This window comes from Amblyomma americanum, chromosome 1, assembly GCF_052857255.1.
Source record: "Amblyomma americanum isolate KBUSLIRL-KWMA chromosome 1, ASM5285725v1, whole genome shotgun sequence".
NCBI lineage: Eukaryota > Metazoa > Arthropoda > Arachnida > Ixodida > Ixodidae > Amblyomma > Amblyomma americanum.
Genome location: NC_135497.1, coordinates 119,367,332 through 119,383,208, shown reverse-complemented (window position 1 = coordinate 119,383,208; position 15,877 = coordinate 119,367,332). Strand labels below are relative to the sequence as shown.

General features: G+C 45.4%; 1 protein-coding gene across 2 annotated transcripts in view; it reads right to left on the bottom strand.

The window, feature by feature from the left end:
* LOC144113546 (uncharacterized) overlaps nt 1-15,877 on the bottom strand; it is a 65,390-nt gene that overhangs the window by 21,507 nt on the left and 28,006 nt on the right. Inside the window, exons 32-67 of one of the 2 annotated variants that reach the window (XM_077646678.1) lie at nt 15,710-15,830; nt 15,472-15,623; nt 14,240-14,369; nt 13,990-14,132; nt 13,710-13,833; nt 12,707-12,855; nt 12,324-12,456; nt 12,082-12,239; nt 11,900-12,017; nt 11,043-11,188; nt 10,831-10,957; nt 10,608-10,747; nt 10,048-10,165; nt 9,793-9,944; nt 9,599-9,728; nt 9,070-9,215; nt 8,862-8,973; nt 8,644-8,795; nt 8,453-8,570; nt 8,215-8,366; nt 7,351-7,471; nt 7,142-7,290; nt 6,953-7,079; nt 6,711-6,862; nt 6,519-6,639; nt 6,274-6,425; nt 6,082-6,196; nt 5,184-5,344; nt 4,923-5,043; nt 4,678-4,799; nt 1,607-1,736; nt 1,361-1,506; nt 1,177-1,300; nt 968-1,113; nt 754-880; nt 18-202 (exon numbers count right to left, since the gene is read on the bottom strand). In XM_077646678.1, coding sequence (XP_077502804.1) covers nt 18-202; nt 754-880; nt 968-1,113; nt 1,177-1,300; nt 1,361-1,506; nt 1,607-1,736; nt 4,678-4,799; nt 4,923-5,043; nt 5,184-5,344; nt 6,082-6,196; nt 6,274-6,425; nt 6,519-6,639; nt 6,711-6,862; nt 6,953-7,079; nt 7,142-7,290; nt 7,351-7,471; nt 8,215-8,366; nt 8,453-8,570; nt 8,644-8,795; nt 8,862-8,973; nt 9,070-9,215; nt 9,599-9,728; nt 9,793-9,944; nt 10,048-10,165; nt 10,608-10,747; nt 10,831-10,957; nt 11,043-11,188; nt 11,900-12,017; nt 12,082-12,239; nt 12,324-12,456; nt 12,707-12,855; nt 13,710-13,833; nt 13,990-14,132; nt 14,240-14,369; nt 15,472-15,623; nt 15,710-15,830 — 4,920 coding nt within the window. The remainder of the gene's footprint in view (nt 1-17; nt 203-753; nt 881-967; nt 1,114-1,176; nt 1,301-1,360; nt 1,507-1,606; nt 1,737-4,677; nt 4,800-4,922; nt 5,044-5,183; nt 5,345-6,081; nt 6,197-6,273; nt 6,426-6,518; nt 6,640-6,710; nt 6,863-6,952; nt 7,080-7,141; nt 7,291-7,350; nt 7,472-8,214; nt 8,367-8,452; nt 8,571-8,643; nt 8,796-8,861; nt 8,974-9,069; nt 9,216-9,598; nt 9,729-9,792; nt 9,945-10,047; nt 10,166-10,607; nt 10,748-10,830; nt 10,958-11,042; nt 11,189-11,899; nt 12,018-12,081; nt 12,240-12,323; nt 12,457-12,706; nt 12,856-13,709; nt 13,834-13,989; nt 14,133-14,239; nt 14,370-15,471; nt 15,624-15,709; nt 15,831-15,877) is intronic. The other variant, XM_077646679.1, reaches the window with a different exon arrangement.

Sequence of the window (15,877 nt, the reverse complement as noted above, 5' to 3'; positions counted from 1 at the left end):
ATGGAAAGTCAACATACGCCACATGACGGCACCGTCCACGAAGGTAGACTCCACAGCGCTTGTATCGTTGCAGATCCAGCTGTATGCGTCTAGTATTTCTGTCGTAGCCGCCCTCACGTCGTGATGGTGCAAGACAAGGTCGTCTGGGTTGCATATCCTTCCCGCTTGCACTGTGACGCAGAGCTCGAAGGACTGCATGACACTGGCGTAAACAATGACATTGTAGTCAAATGCCAAGAAGTTTCTAGACGCGTGGGCTCGTGGAATTTTTAATAACTCAGGCTAGTAAGCCCTTTAGGCGGGAGACATCAGCAGAAAGCAAAAAAGAAAGAGAACTGTGCACGCGACATGCATGTCTGTACAATTAGTGCCTAAACAACAATAAGACAAGCACGGCCGTTTCTACGCAGGATCAAGGCTTTTGTTTTTCTTAGCTCAACCGATATACTAGACTCTCAGCAGCAGAGCCCATTACGTTAGCCGTCTTGAGTACTGAAAGCCTGGATGCGGAAAATCTGAGAGGCCTCGTCATATTTGCAGCGCATTAGGTGACGCAAGACAAACACGTGCATTTTGCCAACGACTCCAAACTGGGCACATAAATATGCTGTAAATAGATTTGCTTTGCTATGCCCTACAGGACTGACACCACATGCCTGTTTACATACGCAAAGCAAAATTGTTTTTTTCCGATGAGAGCGGTGGGAAAGAGCATCGGAACGATATTTTAGAAGGAGGAAAAAAAGGAAATACCTGCATGCCATGGCTTGGTTGTCTCCCACCAGCTTTCCGCCATCCAATTTCCCATACAACACGCTCGTAATAAGCCCGTTACAAATCTTGAGGTTTTCCATAAGGTTTCCAAGAGTGCACTGGTGAGCTGCACAACAAGCATAATGAGTGCTGTGCGTAGATTCAAATGAAGCACGAAAACACCCGAATGACCGGAAAAAAGCATATAGCTCACAATTGCTCGTGTGGCAAACCCAGCTGTATTTGCTTGGAAGAAACTCGGTGAAAACTCTGACGTCCTTCCTTTTCAAATATTTATGCAGCGGGGGGCACATTTCATAAACCTTGCTGTCCACGCAGTCTTGGTAGTCTTCCAGACCGCTGCAAAAATGAAGTTTGATTATCATTCATCCGGAGAGAAGTTGCTTAAATTTAGGTACTTACCTACACGCCATTTGCATTTTTGCCTTGTCCGCGGGATAAAATGTATTTGGTGCAACAGCCATGTCTATAAACCCGAGGCATGTCTTAAGCTGGTCCACAATGCTATGAGTCTTGCATTTCTGATCTAGAAAATGATCGCTTAGAATGTAGGATGGGCGAAATTCAGACATAACCTTACGCTTACCTTGCCCGTTCAGCGCACACGTCCAGCTGAACTTCTTCATGATGTGGCGGGTTAACCGCCTCACTTTAGTTGATCTTACAAGTATTTTGTTGGCACATACACGGGAAGTTTTGCTGAGGACGCAGTTCTGGTAGTGCTTGAGACCCCTACGACGCAAACACGCTTATAAGCCGTGAAAAAAGGAGGCAAATACAAGCAGCAAATGCAAATACAAACAAATAACGAGAGTATATCGCAAAGGCTTACTCGCAGGCCTTGGCATGCGCTTGCTTGTTATTCTTTTGGCCAGAATTCGGGATCACGAGAAAGTACATTATTCCGAGGCAGCCTTGCATCTCATGCAGCAGTTCGGTTTCATTGCACGTGTCTGTCAGACCTATGGAAGAAAGTATTCATTTCATTTATGAAGAAAGTATTTAGACAGTAAATAAGGTTGAGCCCATTTCAATCATGCAATGAACGCGGATTTCGTTCGTTGTATATTAAGTTCGTACTAAGTGGACTTTGTCAGACATAAGTGGCATTAATTCTGAGAAATTTTTGTTACGTGCATCTACTTGAATTCATATCTTATCACAGCGTTTTCCAAGCTCTCCAGCGCGCCCATGTGCTTCTCACCCAGACCCTTGCTGCCGGAGAGATGCTTTAGGGACGCGATATTGCTAATCGCGATTGAGGCGTTCACGGCAACTCGTGGTAGGTCTGCCTCTTCGTCTCTGATCACCGGCGAAATTGCAAGCAGGCAGCGACGACGGAGCTAGAGCAGCGCACGTGCGCGAAGAACGCACAGCCTGCACGCTGCCTGCACGCGTCAGCAGTGCAGTGGGTAGAGAGCCGATTGGGCAAGCGAAACACTCCGCACACATGACCAGCTGGGCTGGCAAGACGCACAGCATCCCACAAAAGTTTTCGGAACAAGGAAAATACAACAAAGCCTAACTGCTGCGCAGTGTAAGCATGCAGCCACGAACTGAAGGGTGTGCACTGCAGTTCTCTTTGTGGGCCCACCGTTGGCAGCACCTGCCATCGCAGGACAGTGGCGCATCGCTTAACCGCTGCACCACTGCGCCCCAGGAGTGGTGTGAGGACTTCCAGATATGTATGAATGTAAAGTAGAGAATGACCAATTCCGCACATATGGACATTAACCCATTAACGCTATGGCGTCATACCCTTGAGGCGGAGTTCAAGTGTCCCCTCCAGTTTTTTTTTTGTTAATTTGGTATTCTGAAAACTTCTGTGGGCACCTGTACCACGTGACTAGAATTTCAACATGTCAAAACCGCTGCCACTGGTTGATCACTGACCGTGGTCAGTAGTTTCGTTTTCAATGCGATACACTCTCGCATCCCCCACGCTTCTTCCGCGTTAGACGCCTTGTCCAGCCGGAACACACGTACGCACTGTTTAACCTTGTAATCCGTCGACGCGCGCTTGGCTGGCGGTTAACTGCAGTTTCAACGTCGGCTTTTTAGCGTGAGCATTAAACGTATGCACTGAACTTTGACTCTGCGCTGCAAAACCTGACTGCAGTTTGTCTGAAACCTCGGGTCAGCGTTGAATGTGGGATCAAAGAAGGCGAGAGGGTGAGTAAGGAAATACGTGGCGGCCAGTCAGAGAAAGGGACAGGGAAGTGGGGCAGAGGTTGAGGATGACGAAGAGTGCGGAAGCGCAGTTGGAGCGTGGCGGCATTCAGTTCTAATTCGTCCTTTAAAGCAGTCGGGCGGGTACTGAGTGTCCTTCTCCCTTCTCCGAAGCAGTTTCACTTGTGTTCACTGAACGATGCCAGTTCAGAAAGCAAACCGAAACTTCTTAGTGTGAGTGGTTTCAGTCCGTCCACAGAGATCAGTCACACAGCGAGGTGCGGAGTCACTATTGCTAACGCATATTCCGTCGAACGAATCACACTAATCATCTCTGGATTTTTTTACAGCTTTTCTGAAGTAGCCATGTTATTTCGCTGAGGGGGGGGGGGGGGGGGTAAGAGGTCACGGTGGCGTGGGCGAGTTTACGGCACCTCCTCGTTCGCTTTAACCCAGTGTCGCGGCCGTGGTTATTCGTTTTATCCGATACGCAGAGCCATTGGCATAATGCAGACTGTTGCAACGCCAAACGTGCACTGGGCGAAAGCTGCTTGTTATGGAGGAACGCCAACGCTGCAGACGACGCGGATTTATAATTGATCCCGAGGTAAGTACGTCGTCTAAACTTAGTATTGAAAAAGCAAGACTGTCGAGTGCCATCTCTGCATCAAATTCCAGCGCGAATAAGCGAGCGGTTTAACCGACAGAAGCCTATTACGGTGCGCGTTTAGCGTTGTAGCAGTCAATATTTTGACGGGAGCAGCGCCTCGTTAGTAATAAGCGAGCGCTCGTTACAACTGCGGCCGTTATAAGTGGGTTCGACTGTAGTCCAAATATTGGAGGCATGTCGCAACCACTAACTATAATTCTCAAATTACATCTACGATAACGACCTAACAGAAGAGAAAAGAAACGAGGGAAGCCACCTTGAGGCTTTCAAAGCTGTGTTCTCTACTTGAACCAGAGAAAAAAAAAAGAGTCCTTTTGAAGCTAGTTCTTCCTGTGAAGCTCTTTACGCGACCACTGAAAATCTTGACGTGAAAAACACTAAGGCAGCTTCATGCGTCATCTGTACTTGGATTTCGTAACGTTCGCCCACCACTGTTTTTCATCAACTAAGACAGATGACAAGCGTCGCATTTCAACGGGTGCCAAATGTTCCGATTCCTGCATGCTGAAAATTTGTGTCTTGTCGATGCTTCACGGGGAGTATAAATAAGTTCGGAGCATTCGACAGTGTCCACCATAGCGTATGCTGTAGCTTTTCGATGTATACACAAATAAGGTCAAAGGTCAACCCAAAGGTCACCCAATGTCAACCGGTCAACTAAACGTAATGGGTCAAGGTCAGGGGTCAAGAGTTCGACACCATAACTGTACCACATAAAGTCATACACGGCTAACATGGTTGAGCTGAAGGTCGTTCAAGGTCATTCTCCGCCCAACGCGACGACTGGTTTACCTAGCGTAGTGAAGCTTTTCGCTTCAAAAATGATTGCATAATTATACTAGAATGGGGATAACACGAAGTAGCTTTCGTTAAAGGCGACGAAGTTTCCCGAAGCAAAGCCAACTTTCTAGTGGTGGCTGCAGATACAAGATAGGACATGCTGAGCACTGAAATAAATGGCTTTGCCCGCAGAAGCCGCAAAAGTACCATCGTTAGTATCAGTTTCGTTTCACACACTTTAAGCCTTTTCACTCACATATCCTTGCAATGAAAATAAGCCTTACTTTTGTTGAGGGCATCGGAACACACCCACTTGTATTTTTCAAGGACGTCTTTGTTCGGGGCAAGTGAGATGTTGCAGTGCCCAATGTTTTGACGGAGGCAGAGCTGGAACTGTTTGTATGCACTGTAAAACAAATTAACCTTTGTTAAACTATGAACCTTTCACAGTGCAAAGCAGCACACGGTACAGCAGCTTATCGCGTGCAGGGTGACCCATAACTGTGGTATGCTAGATAATGAAAGTTACCTGCATGCTTCCTTGAGTTTAGGGCTGTTATTCTTCTTGCGAATGTTTGGAATTAAGTTGGTGTCAACAATACCTTGACACCTCCGCGACCTTTCAGCGAGCACTTTTGGGTTGCAGGAATCTGAAAAAGTCAAATTTGTGCATATGTAGAAGTGGCAAAGGTATTAACAAGCCGTAGGGCTTATGAGCTGCTGGAAGATACTATAAATGCAATATATACGAGTACACGATATTACAGAGAAATGGAGAAGCGTTAGTCACCTAGGTTAATGGGGTCTTTGTGTTTCAAGCACGCTTCCTGAGCATGTTTTGCACGTTTTGCGGCCATTCCACTGATGGTATTCCAAAGGTGCACAGATCTGTCCCCGGCACAAAGGTCAAGGTAGCTCCGCTCAAAGCAGGACTGGTATTGATGGAGGCCCCTGGAGAACGACAAAGAGTAAAAGTGATAGTGTACTGGCGCCAAGGTAAATATGCTGACCAACGTACGAAGGTCACATCTATTAGGAGAACATTAGTTTCAAGAGCGGTCAAAGAATAGTTGCTTTAGTGGTAATATATCTGCAGCCATTCTGTGCAGCCGTGGAGCAAATAATGAGAGAGGAATTTTGCGCACGCGAGTGCCAGTCAGCCAATGAACCTTCCGAAATAAAGCCTCTAGATTTTTCTTGGATTCATACGCCTATTATTAACACATCTCTATTTGGGTAATATTATTCTGCTTTCAGAATACATTAACGTGATGCATCTACGAGAAAGTTTCACTGAGAAATCGGCGCAGAGATACGTCGCAACTAAACTCCCGCTTCACCAGCTGGAGGGCGAAAAGCCTGGGATTTTTTTTTTATGTTGAGTTAAGAGGGCAGACACTACGAAGTTGGGACCTGAAGAGGATTCAGTCCTGCAGCATGAAACTAATTCATAAGGTATCAACCAAGGAGACTGAGGTTAGCAAGACTTTATGCATACCTTTAGGGTTTTAACTTTATTGTGTGGTTGTTATTGTTCAAAACATTAACAGCGGTTCAGCTTCAGCGACCGATTGAGCTGATTAACTCAGAGGAGTAAACTATTTAGAACTATGGTTTTAACTTAAGACATTTTCCGACTGTCCGCGAAGACACCAAGGCGCAAAAACATGGTAATGCACACCACCCACCTGCAAACCATTGTACTGCTGTCGGTATCTCTCAGAGTCAGCTGAGATAATGACGTGTAATTTAAATGGAGCTCACAACTCTTTGCGTGCGCCATGACGTGTCTTGCAGTGCACTCTAAAAGTAAAAGAAAAAAGTTAAAATTTTTCGAAGAAGGCATTCCCCTATTGATTAGCTCCGCACTCAACGCGTACCAGTTTTTACATAGTCCTGACATATCCACTTGTGCTTGTCGTATAAGTCGAACAGGTACTTTCGAATTGCCGGTCTTTGAACAATTGTTGTGTCGTAACCGCAATGCTTGCTTATTTTCGTCACCACACAGTACCGATAGTCTTGAAGTGCTCTGAAACAGTCATCACGTGCACGCAGCATAACGGTTAGAGTTAAATTCGCAGAAAGTAAACTGACAAAAGATTGGACAAGTCATTTCACTTACGAGCATGCCATCTTCATGTCAGTAGCATTGTACGATCCCAGCAACTTGGGCCTCACCACCGTTTTCACAAAGCCCAAGCAATGCTTCAGCTCATCCTCAAGGTGTTCCTCATTGCAGTCACCTGGCAAAACAATTAATTATCGTACATATTTGCACAAACGTCAATAAGTGCATTGATATCATACTACATACCGCTGCCACTTTTCCTGGAACTGCAGTACCACTTGTATTCATTTATTTTGTTGTACAGGAGCATCTTAATTTCAGGCGAGGCCATTATTTCCTTGTTCCCACATATCGTTGACTTAGCTTTTTGTACGCACTTGGAATAAGCGGAAAGACTCCTGTTTGAAAAAAAAAAAATGATGTATGAAAATTAGAATTAAAGGAATAGCATTTGTGAAAGCAGCAGTATGAGTTCGGCATTAACGTACCCGCACACGTAGCTGTATTTGAGTGTCTCAAAAGTGTTGTCAACGTAGGGTACAACTCCAGGAATCAGAAACACTTCGCACTGCTTCAGATGAGAGACCAGCTCGTCGACGTTACAAAGTTCACCTGCTGAGTGTTTGAAAGCGCCATATGCAGCAGATCAATAAAGTATTAATTTACCGTATACTTACCTGTCTTTTTCCGGTCGCATGTCCATAGGTACTTATGGTACAAGTCTTGGGTGTAAAAGCTTATTTCTGATATTTCGGAGAGGACCTTTGGCTCTTTGCAAACAGATCGAATGTTGAGGTCAATGCACTCTCTGTACTGCTGAACGAAACTGAAAAGAGGAGGAGTGGTGCTTGAACAAAGTACCATACAAGAATAAGCTCGGACGTACCTGCAAGCAATATTGAGCGCGAATGAATCAGATTTGCGAAGGTGGTGAGGATCTCCAATGCCTGCAATAAAGCCTTGACATTCCGTGATGGAAGGCAGAATGTTCTTTACAGTGCAGTCCTCTGTAGGAAAGAGTATTTAATTCGCCTTTAATTATTTACATTTAAGAATACATCTACCGTACCAAGAAATCGCCACAAAATAAGACAAAAATAGGACACAGTTTTGTAAAACGGCCATGCGGCGCGTCCATTTCAACGAAACTTGATAAGCGCGATTATTTAGTCGAAATGCCAGTACAGACGCTGCTAGAATGGGGAGCGAGCTGCGCAAGATTCTCGCGCGATTCCTTCAGTTGTCGGGTCTCGATAGTGCAGTTACGGGTCGCTAAAGAAGCACAAGATATATAAAAATGCGTGAATTACGCCTTTCCAAATATTATTCTTTCTCCCTGTATATTAACCATCAAGCGTATTTAAGTCTAATTTCTATGCGGGATTATGTCCACTGGGCATTTTAACCTGTTATTTTCAATATCACGCTTAACTGGATAGCAACCAATGCAAGTGGCGACAACACAGCGCTGCAGCCCAGCTCATGCGCGCTTAATAAAATTTTGTAAGCTTTCATCTTCAGACTGTATAAAAGAAATGTTATTTATTCCTTTACAAAAGCAATTTTTTGCTCACGATGAATAATTACCTTGCAATATATTCAAACCTATTAACTTGTGTAAACGGAAATGCACACGAAAACCGAGCGCCATTCGAGCGATGTTCCGTGCACAAGTTTCTCAACTTTTCTCTTCCGGGGCAAAACTGCTCCTCACACGCTGTGGACATATATATGTGCATAAATAACTCACCAGGTTTTGTGTTCAATTCACAAACCCATGACAAGTTTCTTGGCACCCCTACTGTGTAGCGTTGAACAGTTTTTTCCTGCAGGACAGGGTTTGAAGCGTCGCAGGCCTTGAAGATTTCAGAATGCACGCAGTGTCGGTAGTTAAAGAGGCCCCTACAAAAAAGAGAATATGTTTAACATCAGCGCCACCACTATGCTTCTGTTGCGAGTTTGTATTCTCTAGGATTAAAAGCAGTTACCCGCAGGCCTGCTTCGTAGCCTCCATGTCGCCACTGTCCTGGATACTGTCAATCAGCACGTAATCGACAAGTCCTTTGCATTTGTAGACGCTTTCCAGAACTGTGTTTCTGTTGCACTCTGTAAGACATACATTATCATGTAGCGCACGATGAAACAAACCGAATAAAATGTAGGCTGTTATCACACGTACCTTTGACGTCAATCATGTTACAGAGCCCCATAAACTTTGAGATAACGTCATTTGTAAAAAATAGAACCTCTGGTGACCGCATTGCATCGTCATCTTTGCGACATTCGGGACTGGTACGCATGCTAAGGCAGAGCTTGTAGTCTTCTAGAAATCTGTGGGCAATTTGAAGGGGAATTAGGACAGCTGAAGACACACAAGTATGGTTCCATATGACTTACGTGCAGAGGTGCTCGGTGTTAAGCCCCATGACGGAGATGTCGAACTCTTTATTCAGAAGACCGATGCACTTGGCCAATTCCTTCCTTAGTTGCTCCTTGTCACACTTATTTTCTAAGGACGTATGTCAAGATTAAAAACTTCGTTAGAATACTATCCACAGAATGCTTAACGAAGAAAAGCTATTGCGAGAAAGACTGACGAACTCACGAGGCTCGGTTGTGTTACACGTCCAGTCGTAGAGATTGTAGTTATTCCGCAAGTATTTCGTGACATCACTACTCATGGGAACGATCTTGTCTTCGCATACCGGGCTGAGCCGCGAAAATATGCACCTTTTGTATTCCCGAACTCCACTGTAACGCCAAGTGTTAGGATAAAGTGCAAAGTCAACAGGGTGAAGTGCCGAACGTTTCTTCCAGCCACTAGGGCAATCGGGTGACTGTTGCCACCGGACTTTAAATTTCTCAAGCAAGTGACACGTACGCTTTTAAAGCACTCATGGTCACAAAATAATGAACACCTCGTACGGCGTGCAAGTGAATATTGGTAACTGACTTTGGCAAAATTAGATGGCAGAATTATTCACGAGGTTCGCATCGGCTAGCTGACGTTACTGCGGACCACACAGCTCCTGAATGCCAGAAAAAAAATGACGAAGACTGAACGACAAAGCGCAGTTTAGGCTTTCCTAATAACCTAAGCAATTGCACAAGTACAAGTAGGACGACCGCCTTACCTGCAAGCGACGCCAAGCCTCACTTGGTCGTACGGATCATCGACGAAGGGAACAACTCTATACTCAATTATGCCTCCGCACTCGCTGAACGCGGCCACAAGCTCTGTCTTGCTGCACATTGCTTCGTTAACTGAAAAAGGCAACAACGTCGCTTGAAGACACTGCTTCATAGTGTTAAACAATGACGAATATACCTGCGTTAAGGTCCCTGGAACATATCGTCTTGTAGACGTCAAGAGCGTTTGAGAGGTACGCGTGGACGCTTTGGTGAGCCGAAGCAATCTCCATTTTCTCGCACAAAGGAATGACCTTCTGTTTGACGCAGTTCCCAAAAATTTCGATTGAGCTTGGAGAAGGAGAAAAACGCGATGAAGAAACGTCGTTATCGTGTCAACGGTACTGGGTCGGGCGGAAATATTCGGCCGAGAGTTATGAAAATGCACGCTTACCTGCAGGCCTGAATCAGATCGCTGTTGTCTGTGTACTTTAAGAGAGGTTCCACGTCGAGGTCCCATATTCCGTCACATTCACGCAACGCGGAGCCAAGACTACTTTCTGAGCAGTTGTCTGAAAAACGTGTACAGACGAAGCAGATATTTTGCAACAGAATATGCAAGCAGTTTGACTAAGCTTCAGTGACCCTGAAACACTCTTAGTCGACAAATACGTGCCCCTCTTGGATACTTTCCATCGCAAGGTGCTTAAAAAAGGCCGAATATTACAGAGGCAGGCCCAACGCAGCATTTGAAATGCATGCAATCCACGGTCAGTCGTATATTACTGTAATGCGCTTTCAGTTTTTTTTTTACAATGCGACTTGAACGTGCTTTTCACTAGTACAATGAAGTTCGCCAATGAAGGATTTTCAATTTGAAATGAACCAAGAAAACCTCTTCTGGCGCAGTGAAAGCCACGGATCGCAGCGGAATATTGAGAGGGACAAGAAAATGCACTAACAATGGTGTCTTAAAGACTCTTTAGATAAGGAGAAACCGCAGAAGTCGCTTACTTGTGCTGATAAAATGAGAGTACTTCTTTACGATCTGTACAGGGTTCGTCAAGGACACTTGTAAATCTTGGGACATGTCAGTGCTCCCGCACGCAATCTTCGTCATTTCCTGAATGCAGCCTTTGTAGTTGTCAAGGTACCTAAAGAAAGAAATTAACTTTTGGGTTGGGGAACCATAGAAGAAGCGGTCCACTTTTTTGCTTGCGTCTTTTTTTCACTTTACCTCTGCACCGCCGGCAGATCTAACTCGGCCGTGTCAGATCCCAAGTTTGGAACCACTCCGTAACTTATGAACCCGAGGCACTCTTCGTACATCTCCGATAGCGCAGCGGACGAGCACTTTGGTTTACCTGCGCATTAGTGACACACAAGGCTTGGCACAATGCACCTTCGAATGGTAATGGACGATGCAACGCAATGTGAACTCTTCCTGACCTGGTAGTAAGAAGGAGCAGTAATTTCTATAGCTGTCATTTAGCAGCTGTGTGTGTCTTCGAATGCGTGAAAGTTTCAGTACGGAGGGAAAAAATCGGCATTCCTGAAGTTGGTTGTCTATGCAAGTCTGGTGATCCAGGTAATACCTGAAAAAGTAATAAAAGAGGCAATTTCTTGACTGGTGAAAAGTGATAAACGACGAAGTCGACATGAAGGAGTCAAACGTGACGCTAGAAAGGGAGCGGTGTGGTCATCACCTCACCTGCCTTCCTTTGCTCGTTCTGGCCATGGAAGCCTAGCACCGCATAGCGGCCGAGTATGTAGTCATCTCGCCTCATTCGAGGTCATCGTATATATACAGCAGGTTGCCTTAATGGCTCTAAGAAGTGCAGTAAAAGCTTGCCAAGTTAATAGTATGCTGCAGAGGCGGATGTGCGGTGCTTGTATCTGTGCGACTCTTATCTTTGAGTGTACGCTTCCGCGAAAGCATTCTCTCAACTCAGCAGCGGCAACTAGATGCGGTTCTTTGGCGCTGTGCTTGGAAATGACGTTTTCTATGCTCTACTCTGGACCGTCAGCACGTTTCAAAGAAGCTTTACTCAGTCTGAATTATTTTAGAACGTCTTTACTCCAGGACGGCTTGGCTACCTCAAGCCAAGTGTGAAACAAAGAAGAAAAAATGCCCCCAGAACACCCCTGGGTTGTCTCTTTACAATTGGATTCAAGGGTGCTGTTCATAACAGCTGTGACACATTTACACGCAAGACCTAAAGGCTGTGTACGATGAAAATCTCATATCAATTAGGGGCAACGCTAGCTTTTAATAAAAGCTGCCGATCTCACTAGCAGAAACTTACTCGCAGATGCTGCTTATGTCGACCTCGGTTTTGTTCTTCACTGCAGCTATGGCGAAGTCTGCGAGACTCCTGCACTGCTTCAAACCAGCTTCAAGTCTGTCCACATTACAGTGATGGCCTGAAACAGAAGACATTCCCGTTTAACGTACACAAGACAGCATGGTCGAAAGAGATAGGCTTACTTTTCAACCTAACGTTCAAGCTGTCACATGTCCAGTTGTACTTGCTGTACAGCCGTGTAGCGTAGTACTCGACGTCTTGGCTGTCCGGAAGCGATTGCTGTTGCTTGCTAAATTGATCCAGCTTTGCTCGAATGCATCTTTGATAGTCTCTCGCACTCCTATCAACAAGAACAATTTTTTTTTCGAACACATCTTTGTTGGTCGTATATTGAGAAAGACCAGCGAAAAAAAAACAAACTTACATGCAGGCTTCACGCATTGCCTTATCCTTAAAACTGCTCCGCAGAGGTCGTTTAACACCGAAGAGGACAAAACCGTAGCATTCTTTGAGCTGTTTGACCAATTCTGTCGTGTTCTTGAACTCGCTCATGCGTCCTATTAAAGAGACAAATATGTGCGGTAATGGTTAGAATAATCACGCGCTCTAGTTTATTGAGGCCATGCGATAATTTAAAGCGGCGCCGCAATTATAAGATGGCGGTTCCCTGAGTATACATTTCCGGCCACATTTAGAACTTTCAGTAGACATCTTATGCATCGAGGCTTGCGCAACAGCTGTGCCGAGTGGCTGTTACCGCTTTGCGTCTGCAGTATTGCGCAGTGTTGCCCAGCGTACAGTCATTACCTTCCCGTTTCCGGAAGCAGGTCCAGTTGTACTTGTTAAATGTCGCAAAGGAGAAGTGGGCCACCTCGGGAAGGAGGAACACTGGCGACTCCGGGGCGCACTTCGCGCTCATTTTCTCACGGACGCACTCCTGGTAAAGACGAGTGCCCCTGCACAAGCGGAGATAACAGTGACCGGGTGAAGGCGTCTATTGCGGTACAAGGAAGCCGTAAAACAAGTTCAGCAAACGTTCAGGAAGTCGCCGAAACGTAGTTTCGCTTCTCGAAGGGCGTCTTCCGCTCGCGTGCCGATTGTTAAGTCTGTTTGCAATGCGAGACACGTCCTGTGGGGCGTCGGTCCACACGAGGGGGGGGGGGGGGGGGGGGGGCTGAGATTATCAGATTACCAGAACGATTGCGACGCTCGCGCACTGTTTGCTTCCCTTTACTGCAGCCAGCTGTTAAGCTACCCAGGACGCATTCTGCAGTAACGGCGTTCACTGCGGCGCCCCAGGACAAGCGTCTCAGCCACTGCCCTGCTTCCCAGAAGTCCCCTTTTACTTCGGCATAGATAACGCGTTTTCATTTGCAGAGCACCCGAGTGAAACCGAGATTGTGCGTTATAAATTTGAGAAATACCTCAACTGTTAAAAAAAAACATTTAGCCTTTGACTGTCTCAGACAAAATTATTCCCCGAAGTAACAAATTAACAAATGTTAATTATTTACGAGCAGCTATAAGCAGAAGAAGCGCGTCGCATGCCGTAATGCGACAGCGAAATAGAAACAGCCTGTATTACAAGGTCACAAAAAAGAGGAAACGAAAGAGCGACGAAGGAAAATTCACAAGCTGGACGACATAACAAAAGCAGCTGGAGTTGGTGCTTTCGTGGCAACACTGGATCTGGCGAAAAGCGTTTGTCAGGCTATTGACGCTAGCTTCAGTTTAAACTGCACATGCTAAACCGCCGCGCAGCGGTTTATGTATTCAGCCATAATGTTAATTTCGTCAGTAGAAAACATACCGGCAGGCTTCACTAAGCCTCGACGTGTCGGACATGTTAACCGCATTTGGTATCACTTTAGTCGTCATGATCCCCTTGCAACTGTTCAATTCACTGAGGAGACTGTTCTTGTTACAGTCAGGGTCTAAAACAAAAAGAAAAAAAAACGCGCATTCTATTAGTAAAACTCTAATAAATGCAGTAAATGAAATGTGAACACATACAAGTTATCGTTAGAGGCTGCACCTGCTAGTCTGCTAGTGCAGCAAAAGAAAAAGTTCTCACGATAGGATGCACTTACGATTGTCGCAAGTCCATTGGTACTGCTCATACACAGAATAGGTGTAGTTCTTCACTGAATCTAATAGGAGCACTTGACCTTGGTTTCCTGCGCAACTGCCGATTATTTCCTCGTTGACGCAATCTTGGTATGTGTTAAGTGCACTGCACGAAGGGCAAAATGAAAAACAAAAACAGGCGTCAGCTAGCTTGAACAGAAGCGACTCGTAAAAGCCCACTAGTTGAACACAGGCAGAATGACCCACACATACCGGCAAGCAAGCTGTAGTTTGTCCTGCCCAGCACTAGTATCAGCATTCGGGATAACTTTTGCTCGTACGTGTTCTCCGAAGCATTTCTCCAGCTGAGCCAAGAGCGTTTCGCTTCGGCACGCTTGCCGTTCTAGAAGAAAGCAATTTCAGGTGCACCTGAGAGATGGGTCGTGGCGAAGTGATGTGACACATTGTTGTAGAGCGCCATTTCACGTATCAATCATGTTTTGGAGATTTTTAACTGCACCTCAGGCTGCAGTGAGCGTAATGTAGCTCATCACATTGGACACGATACATCACCGCACGTAGAGGCATTCGTGATCATGACTTGGAAACGTGTATATCGCCTAATTCTTTATGAGGTATGTTAATCATTTAATCTACACATCTATTTCTAGTGCCAGATGCGTATGTTCCCAGTCATGCAGATCATGTTAGAAAGTGCGAACGAAGGCTGCATGGCTGAAAAGAGAGTCGCCATAGATCAAGCAGTCCCACACGCTGTCGAGACTCCTTGTGCTAAGCATGCATTCTAAGGTAGTCAGGCTCCAGGTAGGACGAAAATATGTAAAGTACATTTTGGTTTAACCAGTACAGTTAAACATTTACAACTCAGAGACAGCAGGAAGACTTTCATATTAAGCATATGTGTTCCACAAGAGTTTGTTACAAGAGGGTTGTACTGTAGCTGCGCCATAGTTTGCAAACGTTCTTACTAGCAGTTTTACCGGGCTACTGATTCTTACAGCACATTTAGTGGGCTGCTTTAGCGAATAAAACAACGGCGTTAGATGTCCATGACCAGAGCATAAATGCTTTTAAACAAAGTTCGACGCGACGTTTCTTGCTAGCTGAAAATCGTTATGTGCATAAATTCGATCTAAAATTAGAATGAAAACATGTACAGGCCCTACCAAAAGGCGGGTATGATAAAATTTATAAGCGATATTATGCCCTTGGCTCAAAGAAAAGAAATTCTGTTAATGCAACAACGTTGCTTGAGATAACCAGTGCATGTCTCCGAAATACAGTGGACCATCGCTCCAACGAAAAAAAAATTAGTCCTTCTGTTGATCTGTTTTCGTTCCTGAGTACTCTGTCACTTTTCTTTTCGCATAGTGCAGTTTTATCAAAATACTCCCTATAAAATGTTCTCTTTCCCGTCCGGTTCAATTTTGCTGAACGACGGTCCACTGATTTCGGTTCGATCTAGACTCGCTCAGATACTGTACTTTTCTGATGCACAGCGTCGCACGTCCATTTGTAGTTCTGCACCAGATCGTGGGTGAAGTACTGCACCCGTGGCAGCCGCAAGGCATAGGGACTGCGCGGACATTTTGCGTTGATGGATGAAGATATGCAGTACTTGAACTCCTGGTAGCCTCTGCACCGGAGAAAATGACCGCATTAATGCAGGTATCGACCAATGTTCCTTCGGATCAGTAGCGGCAAGAGAAAAAGGAAACGTACGTGCACGCTGTTTCGAGTGAAGCATTCTTGCTCGAATTCGTTATGTACGGAAGGACCAGCACGTTCAAGAAGCCGAGGCATTCACTTAGGGCGTCCATTAACTCGTTTCCGTCGCACTTATCTAAGGAAACAGGAAACAATGCAAGTCCACTGTAGTACAACGCTTCA